We start from the raw sequence: 15,956 nt of genomic DNA on the forward strand, positions 1-15,956 counted from the left end.
TTTGACTCCAAGTTTTGAGTCACACTTGGCAATTCTCCCTATATTTATTCATTTAACGATGGCGTATGATTAGTAAACAAATATGAAAATGTGTTTTTAGCGAAATGAAAATTTATACAAAAATGTTCCTCTTCTCTTACAAGTTACCACTAGATCTCGATCCGTGCAACCGCGCAGATTTTTGTTTTTATTTATTTTTGTATAAATATTTTGTTTTTAATTTTAAATTGGTATATATCAATTTTTAAAACATAATAAGTTTACTGTATATTTTTTTCATTGAATAGATTGTTTCAAACTTTCACATGTATTTGTATCTTCTTCTCAGAGCCGGCTCTAACCCATGGCTTCATGTACAATTGTCATGGGTCCATATGTGTGGTAACCCAAGACAAATATAATATTTAAATATTTAGCATATAGAAGTATAATATTATAACATTAAATTATATCTATTTAATTTATACTATCTATAAATCCAATGGATTATCTATTGTTTAAATCCAATTATTGATAGTCTAATAAAAATTTCTGGTAGACCCAAAATTTAAATGATAAGATTAGATATTAAATGTTTTATATAAATATTATATAAAATACTTAACCTTAGTTTCTATATATTTATTTTCATAGCTAACATATTATTATATAATACAATTAATTTATATATTATCTGCCGATCACCGGCGGTCGATCCGATGATCTGATGACTCAGAAGTTCATCTGGTTTAATGTTCGGGTCGGATTTAAAAACATTAAAACAATCTAATCATGTATCAGAAATGATGGTCAGAACTGGTTATTCCGGTTGTGATTTTTTTTATTAACTTGTATAAACCAAACCGGGTAAAATGATTTAGTTAGAAAAAAATGTTAGGTTCCATATAAGCATATTTTTAAACACAGATATGCATCGTACGTGAATCATTAATGATGCAAATATATGTTTCTTAACTGAATCTGTTTGTAGGAGTAGGTAGTTATTATAGTATCAAATATAGTGATTTAGTAAAACATAAATGTTATTAAAGAATAAATGAAGTTGGACTTTTTTTTAGGAAGAGTTCATTTTTTATTTTTAAACACACATGAATCAAGGTTGTGACGAAGAATTCATTTAAAAAAAAAATAAACATGAATCAAGGTTGTTACTTCTGTTTTAATATATAAGACGTATGTAAAATAATTCTATCCTTTTGCAATTTTATAGTTAATCCATTTGTTCTGGCTTAATCAATCAATTAAACATTCGGCTGATTTATTCGCCAAGTTTATTTTATTTGGTACGATCTTAAATCAAATCTACAAAATTAGGTTAAAGTAAACACACACTCACACGTGTGAGTGAAGTCTTATATACTCCATGCGTACACGCAAGGGTCTACATATGTTTTAACAAATACTCTCTCTCTTGTACTCACTTGCATCATCATTTAAGCTGCCTCTCTTTCAACGTCGCATCGATATATTAAAATGGCTTCCTCTTCGGCCCACCTGAACCACCACCACCAACTTCCAAACATCAACGGTGGAGCCACGGCGGCGCCTCCACCAACTCCATCATGCGCACATCCCAACACAAGCACCAAGTCGGAGACAGCAGCCGACGCTCTCTCCCGCCTCTTCAACCGTCTCCCTCCTAATCTCTCACTCCCTAACCGCCGCTCCTCCGTCCTATCCTCAACCGCTGCATCTCTACCGACAGTAACTTTCTCCGCCGAGAGCTGCGGCGATCTTATCTCCGCCGCTACAGAGTTCGGCTACTTCCAACTCGCTGACTCGGATACTATCCTCCCTTCTGGACTCGCTGAAGCTGCCGAGTCCGAAGCTCTCTCGCTCTTAGAGCTAAGCGAGGAGGAAAAGGAAACAACCTTTCCAAAGAACTGGCCACTTGGCTACGAAGCTGACGCTGAAACGCCGTCGTTTTGCTTAGACGCGGACTGTGCAACCGAGTCGGGCGAGTTAAAGCTAAGTTCACTGTGCGAATTCACTCGGTGTCTCGAGAAAGTTGGGCTGAAGACGGTAGAGATGCTGGCGAGCGCGTTAGGGTTCAAGAACCCGTTTGGAGATGAGTCGACCCGGTTTAGTACTATGATGTGGCTTAACCAAGATGTTCCGGATGATAAACCGGCGATAACCAACGGGTTTTATCCGTTTGTTGTCTGCTTACAGTACCAGATAAGGGAACAGAAGTATTGTTTGCTGTCCGAGTCTGGCTGGGTGTCTGTATCCCCTCGAGTTGACTCGGTTCTTGTGACGCTAGGTGACATTGCTCAGGTTAGTCTATCCCTCTATTTTTAATGATCGTAATTAAAAGTGGTTAGCAATTTTAATCAGTTTTATTATCGCATTATCAACTCTGTGATGGTATGAAACTTTATCCCTGCTTCGAATTATTTTATGTCAATCAGATAACAGTAACACACATGCATGTCCTTTTCAAAATAAATGTTTTTTTTAAGTTAAAAAAAAATAATAAATGTTTTTTTTCCACGCATTGATCAAAAAGAGTTAGAAATATTGATATTTCCCATACTGACTGTTGACAACAGCAAATAATTGTGGAGCAGGATCGGGCGAGATTTACGGGGTGTTTTATTGGATTATATGGGAATGTGTTTTCATTTGTGGCAGATTTTTAATGGCTTTGGGAAAGAAAATATGAATTTGAAAATTCTCCATTTAAAATAAAACCACATTCATTTCCCTACATTGCAGCAATTGTCCAAAAAATCAACAAATTTCCCTATAAAATTTAACAGTTTCTCATCTTTTATTTTTTTTTAGAAAATTCAAAATTAAATACTAGTGAAAATGAATTTTTATTTCTAGGTTAACTATAAAGCTCAGTTTATACGTTGACAGTTTGTAACTCAACTGGTTGAACGCATGAAACTTGTAGGGACGACATACCAAGTTTTGAGTTTTATGTGTGTGATTGTTGATACCAAAGGACTATGAGACTTTATGGTCCGAAGCTTTCTATGATATGCATAGTCTAACTAGTTTTAAATTTAAACCTAAACAATTTGAAAATTTGTAGGTTTGGAGAAATGGAGAGCTCAAAAGAGTGAGATATCGACCGGTGGTGTGCTCAGGAAAACTTGACGATCCAAGAAAGTCTGTAACAATGACATTGATGCTTACACTTCCCATGGACTCTATGGTTTCGCCACTGAGAGATATCAGTGACGGCGACAAAGAAGAAGAGTACGCAGAAGAGGAGGAAGGAGTATCAAGAAGTGATGAGAGAAAGGGATTTAAGTCTTTTTGCTTTGAGGATTACGCATGGAGAGTATACCTTGAGCGTCTCTTCTTCAAGGATCCACTTGACAGATACAGAATCAAACCTTAGAATTTTCTTAAGAATTGTTGTTTAATTTGTTTATTTCGAAATGGGACTTGGGCCAAGTCTTCTTGTTACGTCTATTATTCCATAAATTCTGAGTGATTTAAAAAAGAAGAACGTTCATCAAAATTTTTGGTTACAACAATGACTCGATGTCCAAATTAAACCAAAAAAACAATTACTTGAAAAATTAGACTACTGAAACTTTTTTTTGGAAAACTGATTGGCCGAGGATGATAAGTTAGAATGTCTTGAATAATTTGGAGACCATGTCTGCTTTAGTATGTCAAGAACAGCTTAAGGTATTTCGAGTTAAAGGGAATTGAACATTACATTGTGGCCTCTTGTTACTTTGTTAGCTGGTCATGAAAGCATAAAGAGGCATATGATCAGCTAATTAAAACCATGCCTGTGGAATCTCATGCCAGTGCATTGGGTTCGCTTTTTGGGTGGCTGTAGTAGTAGTGTACATGTGAATACTGGTCATATAGATGAATACAGAAATGTAAAGTATTGAAAACAATATCTTACCAATTCTTTCCACGACTCAATCAATTTATATATCTACCAAATACACATTCCTACCAAGCTTCAAATCCACTCCATACTCGGTACCCCTCCATGCTCATGCAAATAGTCACCATCCCGGTTTAATTCGGTTCAACTCCTCCCTTTTTTCTATCTGTGATTAGTAACACATATAGATTTGGTTATAATAACCTGGAATGAGAAGTTTGAGATACTGCCTTGTGTGGCTAAGAGAATCACACAAAGCGTTATATATTCTTCCATTTATATTTCTCGACCATAAAATCAAAACATCCGCATAAAATTCCAAGAGGCATTATATTTTTTTATGGATAATTCTCTCGAATAGTTATTTTTAAATTTTTGTCGCAAAATGGTTTTGAATAAGAAAATGACCAAAATTGTTTTATATTTAAAGTTTTTAATATTTATTTTTTAAAATTTAAAATCTATCTCCAAAATTCTACTCTTTAACTGTAAACCCTAAATTTTAATCTTAGGGTAAAAATGTATTGTCACTTTTTAATAAAACTTATTTTGTTAATTTTATTCGTTAAAAGCTATTTTTGTGAAGATAAATTAAAAATGTTATCTTGGGAATTTGTTTTTTTACAAAAAACCGACCCGTTGATTGTCCAGATCAAACCCGACCCGACTCGTTGATTTGCAAAACAGCACGTCGTCTCCTTTTGATTCTCCCCATTATATTCGACGAGTGACTAGATTAGATCGCTGTTCGTCATTTCTCACTACCAAAGGCAAAAAAAAAAGTATCTCTCTCCTTCATCACCTTTCTCGTCCACTTGCCTCAGATCTGGCAGCGATTTCAAATCCTCTCTCGCATCGCTCCTCTCTCTCTCCTGACCGTTAACGGTCTCTTCCCGGCCTTGGATCTGATTCTGCCACCGGCGCGATCTGAGGTCAAATCATGGCGGCAGCAAACGCCCCAATCACGATGAAGGAGGTCCTAACGGTGAGCTCTTCCTTCTCCGTCTCCATTTATAGAAACTTTATGCATATCTCTTGGAATCGAGCTGGACGATTAGCATGTTTCTATAGCTTCAGACTCTGATTTGGTTCTGCTCAGACTGTTCTACGATTGATTCTATTTGAATTCTACTCGATCGTTTCCGTATAAGTCAATTTTGTTCTGGATTGATCTCTTAGCATAAGCTCAGATCTGTGTTAACTCAATGTATCGAGCCCCGATTTCGAAGTTTTTGTGTAGTCCTGTGTGGTGATTCACTCGGATCTCGTGACTAAGTTCATGAACTATGCGACATGATGATTTTTTTTTTTGTTTACAGCTTCCGAGCATTGGGATCAACCAGCAATTCATCACGTTTACGAATGTCACTATGGAGTCTGACAAGTACATATGTGTACGAGAGACGGCGCCGCAGAACAGCGTCGTGATTATTGATATGAACATGCCGATGCAGCCTCTAAGGAGACCCATTACTGCTGATTCTGCTCTTATGAACCCAAACTCCAGGATCCTTGCCTTGAAAGGTCTTTTTCCTTCTATTTCTTAACCGTGCACCTAGAATAGTAACTTTTTGAAGTTTTTCTTGTGAAATCATTGATAACTCATACTTCATTTTGTTAACATAATATGCTATCTATTACGGATTGGGTGCTTTTGAATTAGTGCACGCCCGTTGTGATGCATCATTTGTTAGAAAACCGATTTTATTAATTCAGTATGGAAAAGTACCTACACTCATATGTTTCGATCCTATGTTATTGTTCTGGACATGAGAAAGATAGTATGTTTCTCAAGCCTATTGTAGTGGATGTTTCCTTACATTGGTTATTACTTATTTCTTCCTTTGTTACTCACTTCTATCTTTAATTTGTATATAGCTCAAGTTCCAGGAACCACTCAGGATCATCTTCAGATATTTAACATCGAAGCAAAAGCAAAGTTGAAATCACATCAGATGCCTGAGCAGGTGATCGAAGAAAACTTGTTTGTTACTTGATTATCTTTCATGTTGTACACTTCATCAGAGTTTGACTTTGGTGGTCTGAATTTTATTTTCGGATATTAACCACCCATGTTTTACAGGTTGTTTTTTGGAAATGGATTACACCAAAGATGTTGGGGCTGGTCACACAAACTTCCTTGTATCATTGGTCGATTGAAGGTTTTAAATCCTTAGTTTCTTGTTATCTTCTTAGTATCGTGTATATGTAGTTTCTAAATTTGCTCCGATATTTCCAGGTGATTCTGAGCCAGTTAAGATGTTTGATAGAACGGCCAATTTGGCAAACAATCAAATTATTAACTATAAGTGCTCTCCTGATGAGAAGTGGTTGGTGTTGATTGGAATTTCTCCTGGCTCTCCTGAGGTAGGTTTTCTGCGCCACATATAAGGTCAAATAAAGACATCATAATGGCTTTCATTGCATATATTCTTGACTGGCTCTTTTCAATATCACCTTATGTAGAGACCACAATTGGTAAAAGGGAATATGCAGCTATTCTCTGTAAATCAACAGCGGAGCCAGGCCCTTGAAGCGCATGCTGCTTCATTTGCTCAGTTTAAGGTTAACTATGTGGTTCCGTTGTGAGTTCACTCCGTGGTCTAATCTTGAACTTTAGTATGACAATCAACATTATTAATGACAGGTCCCTGGGAATGAGAATCCTTCTATTCTTATATCCTTTGCAAGCAAGAGCTTTAATGCTGGGCAGATAACATCAAAGTTGCATGTCATTGAGCTTGGTGCACAACCAGGTTAACTTCCTCAACTGCTCAATATTTTCATGGTTATTTAGCATCTTTGGCTACATTTTAGTTGGTAATCATCTGATGTCCAAAGGTGGGTAATTTTTTTTTTGCAGGAAAACCATCATTCTCAAAGAAGCAGGCAGATCTCTTTTTCCCCCCGGATTTTGCGGATGATTTTCCAGTAGCCATGCAGGTTTGTAGTTGCATTACAAGTTCAATTAACTTCCGTAGCTTCTGTTGAAAAATCATGACACCGTTTTCTCTTTTTCCCGACAGGTCTCACACAAATTTAACTTGATATATGTCATAACCAAGCTTGGCCTGTTGTTTGTATACGATCTAGAGACGGCTTCTGCTATCTACAGAAATCGGATTAGTCCAGACCCAATTTTCTTGACTTCTGAAGCTTCTTCGGTCGGGGGTTTCTATGCCATTAATAGGCGAGGACAAGTTCTTTTGGCTACAGTAAACGAGGCTACGATAATACCATTTATTAGCGGTCAAGTATGTTTAACCTTTTTCAGTTTTTCTCGATACACTCTATCTATTTCAACTTGAGATTTTAATAACTCTTATGTATAACAGTTGAACAATTTGGAACTTGCTGTCAATCTGGCTAAAAGAGGAAACCTCCCTGGTGCGGAAAATCTGGTATGTTACCTTGGTTCAGACGTGTTGATCTGTTCTCCTGCTGAAGTAATTATAGTTAACGAACGCCAGCTGGACTAATATGATAGTCAGTCGTTGGTGTGAAATTTTCTCATATTCAGTTTGGATGTCGCAGGTTGTCCAGAGGTTCCAAGAGTTATTTGCTCAAACAAAGTACAAGGAGGCTGCTGAACTTGCTGCTGAATCTCCTCAGGGGATTCTACGAACACCTGATACGGTGGCTAAGTTCCAGGTATTTGTTCCATATTCAAGCAAGTACCCCTCTGCGAACATGCTATGTGGTAGGTGTAACTAGCAATCTAAAACTATAACATCGCACTATTCAATTTTGCAGAGTGTTCCTGTACAAGCAGGGCAAACTCCTCCCCTGTTACAGTATTTTGGGACCCTTTTGACTAGAGGGAAACTCAATTCATACGAGTCTTTGGAACTATCCCGGCTTGTTGTGAATCAAAACAAGAAGAATCTTTTGGAAAACTGGTTGGCAGAGGATAAGTTAGAATGCAGTGAAGAACTTGGAGACCTTGTCAAGGTAATTATAAAATTGACCATTGTCCTTTAATGCCTCCTTTAGCATGTTGTAACCATAATTTTTTCTGTTCCAGACTGTGGATAATGACCTGGCTCTGAAAATATACATCAAAGCTCGAGCTACTCCAAAAGTCGTAGCAGCTTTTGCAGAGCGAAGGGAGTTTGACAAAATACTGATTTACTCAAAGCAGGTAGACGATAAGTTTAAAAGTTTGCCCTTCCCCTGTTATGGTTACCCGGAAGTTAAATGTGCTAACAACGTACCATTTTTTCATATTGTGACTTTAGGTTGGCTACACACCTGATTACATGTTTCTTCTGCAAACAATACTCCGTACGGATCCTCAGGTTAGTTTGGTGCATTTTTTGATACTTGCGACATATTAAACTTTGGAAAGACTGGTTTACTGGATGCTTGCTGCGTTGCGTAGCACAAGGAGAGTCACGAATCCAGTAACTTTTGTTGATTAATATTAACATGTTTTTGTTTATTATGCAGGGAGCAGTAAATTTCGCTTTAATGATGTCCCAAATGGAAGGAGGTTGTCCAGTTGACTACAACACCATTACTGATCTTTTCCTTCAGGTCGGTAAATAGTGTATACAATAATATTCACAGTTCATTACAAAAGAATTATCATCTGCTAATGTACTTGTGCATATACAGAGGAATCTGATCCGTGAAGCGACTGCTTTCCTTCTGGATGTTCTGAAACCAAATTTACCTGAGCATGCTTTTCTGCAAACTAAGGTTGAAAATAGTTGCCATCTTGCGTCTGTCTGTGCTTTCACTATTCATCTTCCTTTCTGAGACCTTGTACTCCACTTTCAACTCAGGTTCTGGAGATCAATTTGGTAACCTTTCCCAATGTGGCTGATGCAATTTTAGCAAATGGGATGTTCAGCCACTATGACCGCCCTCGTGTTGCTCAGCTTTGTGAAAAGGCTGGACTTTATATCCAATCTTTAAAGGTTGGTCAATGTTTACTCTTTTTGTTAGCCTGATAGATGTATTTCTTTTTCTTTGTAACTCTTAACTTTTTTCTTTTTGCACTGTGCAGCATTACTCAGAGTTGCCTGATATTAAACGTGTAATTGTGAACACACATGCTATTGAGCCGCAGGTAATACATCTGAACTAAATTTGAGTTGCTAAAATCCTGGATTGTCTAGTTGCTGAATCTTTCTCTGTTCAATATGCAGGCTCTTGTCGAGTTTTTCGGTACTCTTTCTAGCGAGTGGGCTATGGAGTGCATGAAGGATCTTCTGCTGGTCAACTTGAGAGGCAACCTTCAGATAATCGTTCAGGTAAGTACTGTGTTGTGGTATGATATGGACTTTTTATTTTTAATGTGACACTGACGTGTCAATATCATTGCAGGCTTGCAAGGAGTACTGTGAGCAACTTGGCGTTGATGCATGCATTAAACTCTTTGAACAGTTTAAATCGTATGAAGGGCTATACTTTTTCCTAGGTTCATATTTGAGTATGAGGTGATGTATCAGATGCTGTTATTTCTCTAAATAAGCACATTCTTTGTCTCTCTATTCTGATGATAAACAATGTTTTCCTTCGGTGCGATAGTGAGGATCCTGAGATTCACTTCAAGTACATTGAAGCAGCTGCCAAGACTGGTCAAATAAAGGAGGCCGAGCGGGTCACTAGAGAGTCTAATTTTTATGATGCTGAAAAGACGAAGAACTTTTTGATGGAAGCTAAGCTTCCTGATGCCCGACCTTTGATAAATGTCTGCGACCGTTTTGGCTTTGTACCTGATCTTACTCATTACCTGTACACAAACAACATGCTTCGTTACATTGAAGGTTACGTTCAAAAGGTATAGAGTTTCTGGAGGCTACTGTTAGTGTGTAGAAGGTTGGCATTTTTAGCATTAAATAAGTATAATGTGATATATTTTGCAGGTCAACCCTGGGAATGCTCCCTTAGTTGTGGGGCAGTTGCTTGATGACGAATGCCCTGAAGATTTTATAAAAGGCCTCATTCTCTCTGTTCGTTCGTTGCTTCCAGTTGAACCCCTTGTTGAGGAATGTGAGAAGAGGTATGAATCTTTTTAGTCATCTTGGTTTCCATTCATATTGCCCTCTGTTGTTAAAGATCTATTATGTATTTGTCTTGTCAGAAATCGACTCCGTCTCCTTACTCAGTTCTTGGAGCATCTAGTTAGTGAGGGAAGCCAAGATACGCATGTCCACAATGCCTTGGGTAAAATTATCATAGACAGCAACAACAATCCTGAGCATTTCCTGACCACCAACCCGTACTATGACTCCAAGGTTGTGGGTAAGTACTGCGAGAAACGTGATCCCACCTTGGCTGTTGTGGCATACAGAAGAGGACAATGTGATGAAGAACTCATCAATGTCACCAACAAAAACTCTTTGTTCAAGTTACAAGCCAGGTATTTGATTACTGCTAGCCAAACTTCTTACTTATTCCACAGTGGTTCCTCTGTAGTTTACTTATGCACGGATTTCCAACTGCAGGTACGTAGTGGAGAGGATGGATGGTGACCTCTGGGACAAGGTTCTTATGGAAGAAAATGAGTATAGAAGACAACTTATTGACCAAGTTGTGTCTACTGCTTTACCCGAAAGCAAGAGCCCAGAGCAAGTCTCTGCAGCTGTTAAAGCATTCATGACTGCTGATCTGCCGCATGAACTTATTGAACTTCTGGAAAAGATTGTGCTTCAGAACTCGGCCTTCAGTGGAAACTTCAATCTGCAAAATCTGCTTATACTGACAGCAATCAAGGCAGATCCGTCTAGAGTTATGGATTACATTAACAGGCTGGATAATTTTGATGGTCCGGCTGTTGGAGAAGTGGCGGTTGATGCCCAATTATATGAGGAAGCATTTGCGATTTTTAAGAAATTTAACTTAAATGTTCAAGCTGTCAACGTACTGTTGGATAACGTCAGAAGCATTGAGCGTGCTGTTGAATTTGCTTTCCGGGTCGAAGAGGATTCCGTTTGGAGCCAAGTGGCTAAGGCTCAGCTCAGAGATGGACTAGTCAGTGATGCAATTGAGTCTTTCATCCGTGCTGAGGATGCCACTCATTTCTTGGAGGTCATACGTGCTACTGAAGATGCTAATGTCTATGATGACTTGGTCAGATACCTTCTTATGGTTAGACAGAAGGTGAAAGAACCCAAGGTTGATAGTGAGCTCATCTATGCTTATGCAAAGATTGAAAGGTTGGGTGAGATCGAAGAATTTATTCTGATGCCAAACGTTGCGAACCTACAAACTGTCGGTGATCGCCTGTATGACGAAGCTCTGTATGAGGCTGCAAAAATAATATATGCGTTCATTTCAAACTGGGCCAAGTTAGCCGTTACACTTGTGAAGTTGCAGCAGTTCCAAGGTGCTGTTGATGCTGCAAGGAAAGCAAACAGTGCAAAGACATGGAAGGAAGTCTGCTTTGCTTGTGTTGATGCAGAGGAATTCCGGTTGGCTCAAATATGTGGACTTAACGTTATTATACAGGTGAATAATTTAATCTTGGTGAAATTTTATTCCATTTTGCATAATTTTATTTTCTCATGGGTAATCTTTTTGTTCCCTTATAGGTGGATGACCTGGAAGAAGTTAGCGAGTTCTACCAGAACAGAGGATGCTTCAGCGAATTAATCTCACTTATGGAGAGTGGACTTGGTCTGGAACGGGCTCACATGGGGATCTTCACCGAGTTGGGTGTACTGTATGCCAGATATCGTTATGAGAAGCTTATGGAGCACATCAAGTTGTTCTCGACTCGCCTCAATATTCCCAAGCTTATACGGGCCTGTGATGAACAACAGCATTGGCAGGAGCTTACCTATCTTTACATTCAATATGATGAGTTTGATAATGCTGCTACCACTGTCATGAACCACTCTCCTGAAGCATGGGAGCACATGCAATTCAAAGACATTGTTGCCAAGGTTGCGAATGTCGAGCTTTACTACAAGGCTGTTCACTTCTACTTGCAAGAGCACCCTGATATAATCAACGATCTTCTCAATGTGCTTGCTCTGCGGTTAGATCACACACGTGTCGTGGATATTATGCGCAAGGTTTGAGGCTGACCCTTGGCCCTTTAAGACATATCAGCAGTGTTTTAAAATGATTAATTTCTGATGATATTTATTTCCTGATTTCAGGCTGGTCAGTTACGCCTTATCAAGCCCTACATGGTTGCAGTTCAGAGCAACAATGTTTCTGCTGTAAATGAAGCTCTGAATGAGATATACGTAGAAGAAGAAGACTATGACAGGTTGCGCGAGTCTATCGATTTGCATGACAGCTTTGACCAGATAGGCCTCGCTCAGAAGGTAAAGACTAAATTTTTACATCTTCCTTCATATCATTTCTAACTAATCTTCACGTGAATGGCGCGAACAGATTGAGAAACACGAGCTTGTGGAAATGAGACGTGTGGCTGCGTATATCTACAAGAAAGCCGGTAGATGGAAGCAATCAATTGCTTTGTCGAAGAAAGATAACATGTACAAGGACTGTATGGAAACTGCTTCACAATCCGGCGACCATGACCTTGCAGAACAACTTCTCGTTTACTTCATTGAACAGGTATGTGTTTCAAGCACGATTACATAGTAAAACAGAGGATCAAACTAACAATCTTTTTTCTTGTCGCGTTTATTTATTATTACAGGGGAAGAAGGAATGCTTTGCCACATGTCTCTTTGTGTGTTATGACTTAATCAGACCAGATGTTGCTCTAGAACTTGCTTGGATCAACAACATGATTGACTTTGCGTTCCCGTATCTCCTCCAGGTGATTAATCCTCAAAATTCCTCAAACGAGATAGTAACCATGTAGACTCTATATATGATCAAATACTCTTTCTCCCTTTTTGTTATTGCAGTTTATCCGAGAATACTCTGGCAAAGTGGACGAACTAATCAAGGACAAGCTAGAGGCACAGAAAGAAGTGAAGGCCAAAGAGCAGGAAGAGAAGGATGTTATGTCCCAACAGGTACTACACTCAAACATCATCCCAAAAGTGCGTAAAAATAAGAGAAAAGAAAAACACACTAACTCCGTGAGTTTGTTATGAAAACAGAACATGTACGCGCAACTATTGCCATTGGCTCTACCTGCGCCACCGATGCCAGGAATGGGAGGAGGTCCAGGGATGGGAGGCGGTTATGGTCCGCCACCACCGATGGGTGGAATGCCAGGAATGCCTCCAATGCCACCATATGGAATGCCTCCGATGGGCGGGTACTAAGCCTGTCGAAAACAAAAGCCATCCATTCAAGTAATCGAGAACTCATAGTCGCGCGCGCAATCTCTACCGTTGTGGTATTTGTCGGAATGTTTCCTTGTTTGATTTTATAGGTGTATGTGTGGATAATAAACTCGTATTTTCGTTTGTAATATTCTTTGAGGGGTTTTTAGGTGAGTCATTTTTGGTTGAAGGCCATGTTACTATTTTTCTTTTGAGGGGGAGAGATGTAACTCCTAACTAGTCTACTTGTCTTTTTTACTTTGATCTTTCTCTCATGAGTTGTTCTTTCTTTCCAGCTTTTTATTTTTCACTTATAATTTCCGATATTTTATAGCCTTTTTGAGTTTTATGAATTAATTTTTGTTTTTGTTTTGGCTTAATTTCTCTTATTGCTGGCTTGGTTGTTTTATTTTTCTTTACAGATTTGAAGTTACACTGTCGGATAAAAAAACAATTGTTCTAATTTCTGCCATTTGAAAAAAGAAGAAGAAGAAAACAGTCAGTACTTAGATTAAATTTGGTGAAAGGGATAAGATCCATCACCCAAAATCACCAGTATGATTTTTTAGATTGCTCGGAGGAGTCCAAGTCTAGTAGTTTGAGGAGCTATGTGCTCATAATGAACCCTGGTCTTTTCCAGGTAGAAGCTTTTGAAAGTACTTGCCATAGTACATTGTGCATCACAATCTGGATCCAGAATCATTAATGCAGCACAAGCTGTCTGAATTATGTGTCCTCCATTGTTGTTTTTTTTTTTTTTGCGAACTTGTAAAGTTCATATTAGTGAAAAGTTGTTTTTATAAAAAGCGAAAGATTTTTAAAACAGGGAGTGCAAACTATAATTATACTTGAATCATCTGGCAGAGATCACCTCCTGTTAATACTTCGGCTCCGAATTGGCCCACACTAAGAACGTAACTGTCTGATCATGAAAACATATGCGACTTGGCCTATATGATCTCAAGGCTGACCTGACCCTTGATTTTAAACTTTTTCCTCTATAAAACTTATCAGCAGTGGCTTAATGATCGACTTATGATGATATTTTCCTTCCTGATATATTGTTAGATTCAGGTTTAATTATGGACTTCCAACTTAAAACCAATCGGTGATTAGTGGATTGGTCCTAGCCCTTTATATATTACTTAATGTCCATTAGAATTCTCGATGTGGGATATATATCTCTAATACCCCTCCTCGAGATGATGGCTCTTATCGGCTAGAAATCTCGGAACTTTAGGACATTTATATTCGGTCGAGCGAGTTTAACACAACCTTTATACCCGGTTGGAAGGGTTAATCACGACATTTATACCCGGTCGGAAGTGTTAATTTTAATTTTTAATTTTAATTAGGAGTTTAAGGTATTTAGAACCTGGCCCTGATACCATGTTAGATTCAGGTTTAATTATGGGCTTCCAACTTAAAACCAATTGGTGATTAGTGGATTGACCCTAACCCTTTATATATTACTTAATGTCCCTTCGAATTCCTGATGTGGGATATATATTTCTAATATATATATATCGCAGGTTGATCAGTGATCACTTGCGCCTTATCAAAGCGGTACATGATTGCAGTTCTTAACAATTTGCCTTCCTTTTGATATACGCAGTTAGATTTGGTAGGATGAACTCTTGGGTTGGTTTTAATCACGTCAGAAGTCACCAACAACAACTATATAATATTATACAGCGTCTTGCATTAAACAATTGGCACGTATTCCAAGTCCGACGAAGCTCCCGGCATTTTCAGAAGCATGGTAAGGATAGTGATTTTAAGAAAATAAATTATCTAATATAAAACAACAGATTTTGTTTATTTTTAAGCATTAGAGTGACGTGAAAATGGATAAAAGTATTTTTATAGAACTAACCGTACACTTTTTAAAAGAAAAAGGAAAAGCAAATGAATTCTTTTTAGGGGGCTCAAGAGATGAATATGAAGAGGATTATAATTACTTTTGGGTGTCGACGATGATCAAAGACACGCCGGCACGAGACATATACCCTACTATAGAGTCTAAGACCTAAAACGTTTTGGTTTGGATGATCTCTCTCTTACCTTAATCTAATTAGCAATTAGCCTATACTCACCTATATCTTTCCTTTAACTACATCCCCACCATCTTAATTGCTTCACTTCCAAACTCTCCTACGTCCTGTTTGTTAACGTATATGTCTCATGCACCCACAAAAAATACAAAGTTTTCTTAATGATCCTATAACCATATTTATTCTACTCATCATGACATTGAGTAGGTTTTATGATGATAATAAATAGACTAATCAATCCTATTCCATCCAATCAATAGCAGTAACCAAACACAAACCGTCATTATATAGATCATCAGTCTATTAACTCTAATTAAGGTAATTAATCAAATCACTAACCTTAGTTACGCATTAAACAAACTTTGACAAAACAACAAATACTGATGGGACCCAGTTTCGGACCAAACCGGTTACGAATGATAATTTCGGTTAAGCGGAGATCTCCTGCTCTTTTAACACCCCACTGTCTTCTACTGATTTCCCCAAACCAAAAGATCCTCTCCTCCTCCACCACAGATTCTTATCCTACGCCTCCTCCTTCTCCCCCGCGCACGTTAGCCTCGATGGAGACGACGCCGGAGACTCAATCGAAACCCCATCCCCACCGTCTTCCGCCGGGACGAGAGGACTGGTGGAGCGAGGACGCGACGGCGACGCTGATCGAGGCCTGGGGAGACCGTTACGTCAACCTCAGCCGCGGAAACCTCCGGCAGAACGACTGGAAGGAAGTCGCCGACGTCGTGAACTCGATCCGTCGTCTTGAACGACTGGAAGGAAGGCCAAGAAGCCTTCTCCGTCGTCTTGGTGCTTCTTCGAGAGGCTCGATTTCTT

General features: G+C 38.6%; 2 protein-coding genes across 2 annotated transcripts; both read left to right on the plus strand.

Annotated features, from left to right (window-relative positions):
- Positions 1-1,402: 1,402 nt before the first annotated feature.
- LOC106327134 lies at positions 1,403-3,459 on the plus strand. Its single transcript, XM_013765203.1, has 2 exons — positions 1,403-2,277; positions 3,044-3,459. The coding sequence occupies exons 1-2, from the start codon at positions 1,474-1,476 to the stop codon at positions 3,353-3,355; spliced, it is 1,116 nt and encodes a 371-aa protein (XP_013620657.1). The 5' UTR covers positions 1,403-1,473; the 3' UTR covers positions 3,356-3,459.
- A 1,131-nt stretch (positions 3,460-4,590) lies between these two features.
- LOC106331278 (clathrin heavy chain 1-like) lies at positions 4,591-13,370 on the plus strand. Its single transcript, XM_013769954.1, has 30 exons — positions 4,591-4,850; positions 5,185-5,389; positions 5,744-5,832; positions 5,949-6,027; positions 6,105-6,232; positions 6,332-6,430; positions 6,513-6,621; positions 6,729-6,808; positions 6,892-7,119; positions 7,201-7,266; positions 7,400-7,516; positions 7,619-7,816; positions 7,890-8,006; positions 8,104-8,163; positions 8,315-8,401; positions 8,483-8,566; positions 8,653-8,787; positions 8,877-8,939; positions 9,019-9,123; positions 9,197-9,309; positions 9,401-9,653; positions 9,739-9,875; positions 9,957-10,235; positions 10,321-11,323; positions 11,407-11,892; positions 11,980-12,150; positions 12,221-12,406; positions 12,492-12,614; positions 12,706-12,816; positions 12,904-13,370. Exons 1-30 carry the CDS (start codon positions 4,806-4,808, stop codon positions 13,069-13,071), a joined length of 5,124 nt encoding a protein of 1,707 aa, XP_013625408.1. The 5' UTR covers positions 4,591-4,805; the 3' UTR covers positions 13,072-13,370.
- The last annotated feature ends 2,586 nt before the right edge of the window (positions 13,371-15,956 follow it).

The sequence above is a fragment of the Brassica oleracea genome, chromosome C1 (assembly GCF_000695525.1).
Source record: "Brassica oleracea var. oleracea cultivar TO1000 chromosome C1, BOL, whole genome shotgun sequence".
Taxonomy (NCBI): domain Eukaryota; kingdom Viridiplantae; phylum Streptophyta; class Magnoliopsida; order Brassicales; family Brassicaceae; genus Brassica; species Brassica oleracea.

Coding starts and splice junctions, on each gene's coding strand:
- LOC106327134 (XM_013765203.1), top strand. CDS start 1,474: ATGGCTTCCTCTTCGGCCCACCTGAACCACCACCACCAACTTCCAAAC. Junction 2,278..3,043: donor CGCTAGGTGACATTGCTCAG/GTTAGTCTATCC, acceptor GAAAATTTGTAG/GTTTGGAGAAATGGAGAGCT.
- LOC106331278 (XM_013769954.1), top strand. CDS start 4,806: ATGGCGGCAGCAAACGCCCCAATCACGATGAAGGAGGTCCTAACG. Junction 6,233..6,331: donor TTTCTCCTGGCTCTCCTGAG/GTAGGTTTTCTG, acceptor CACCTTATGTAG/AGACCACAATTGGTAAAAGG. Junction 9,876..9,956: donor GTTGAGGAATGTGAGAAGAG/GTATGAATCTTT, acceptor TTGTCTTGTCAG/AAATCGACTCCGTCTCCTTA.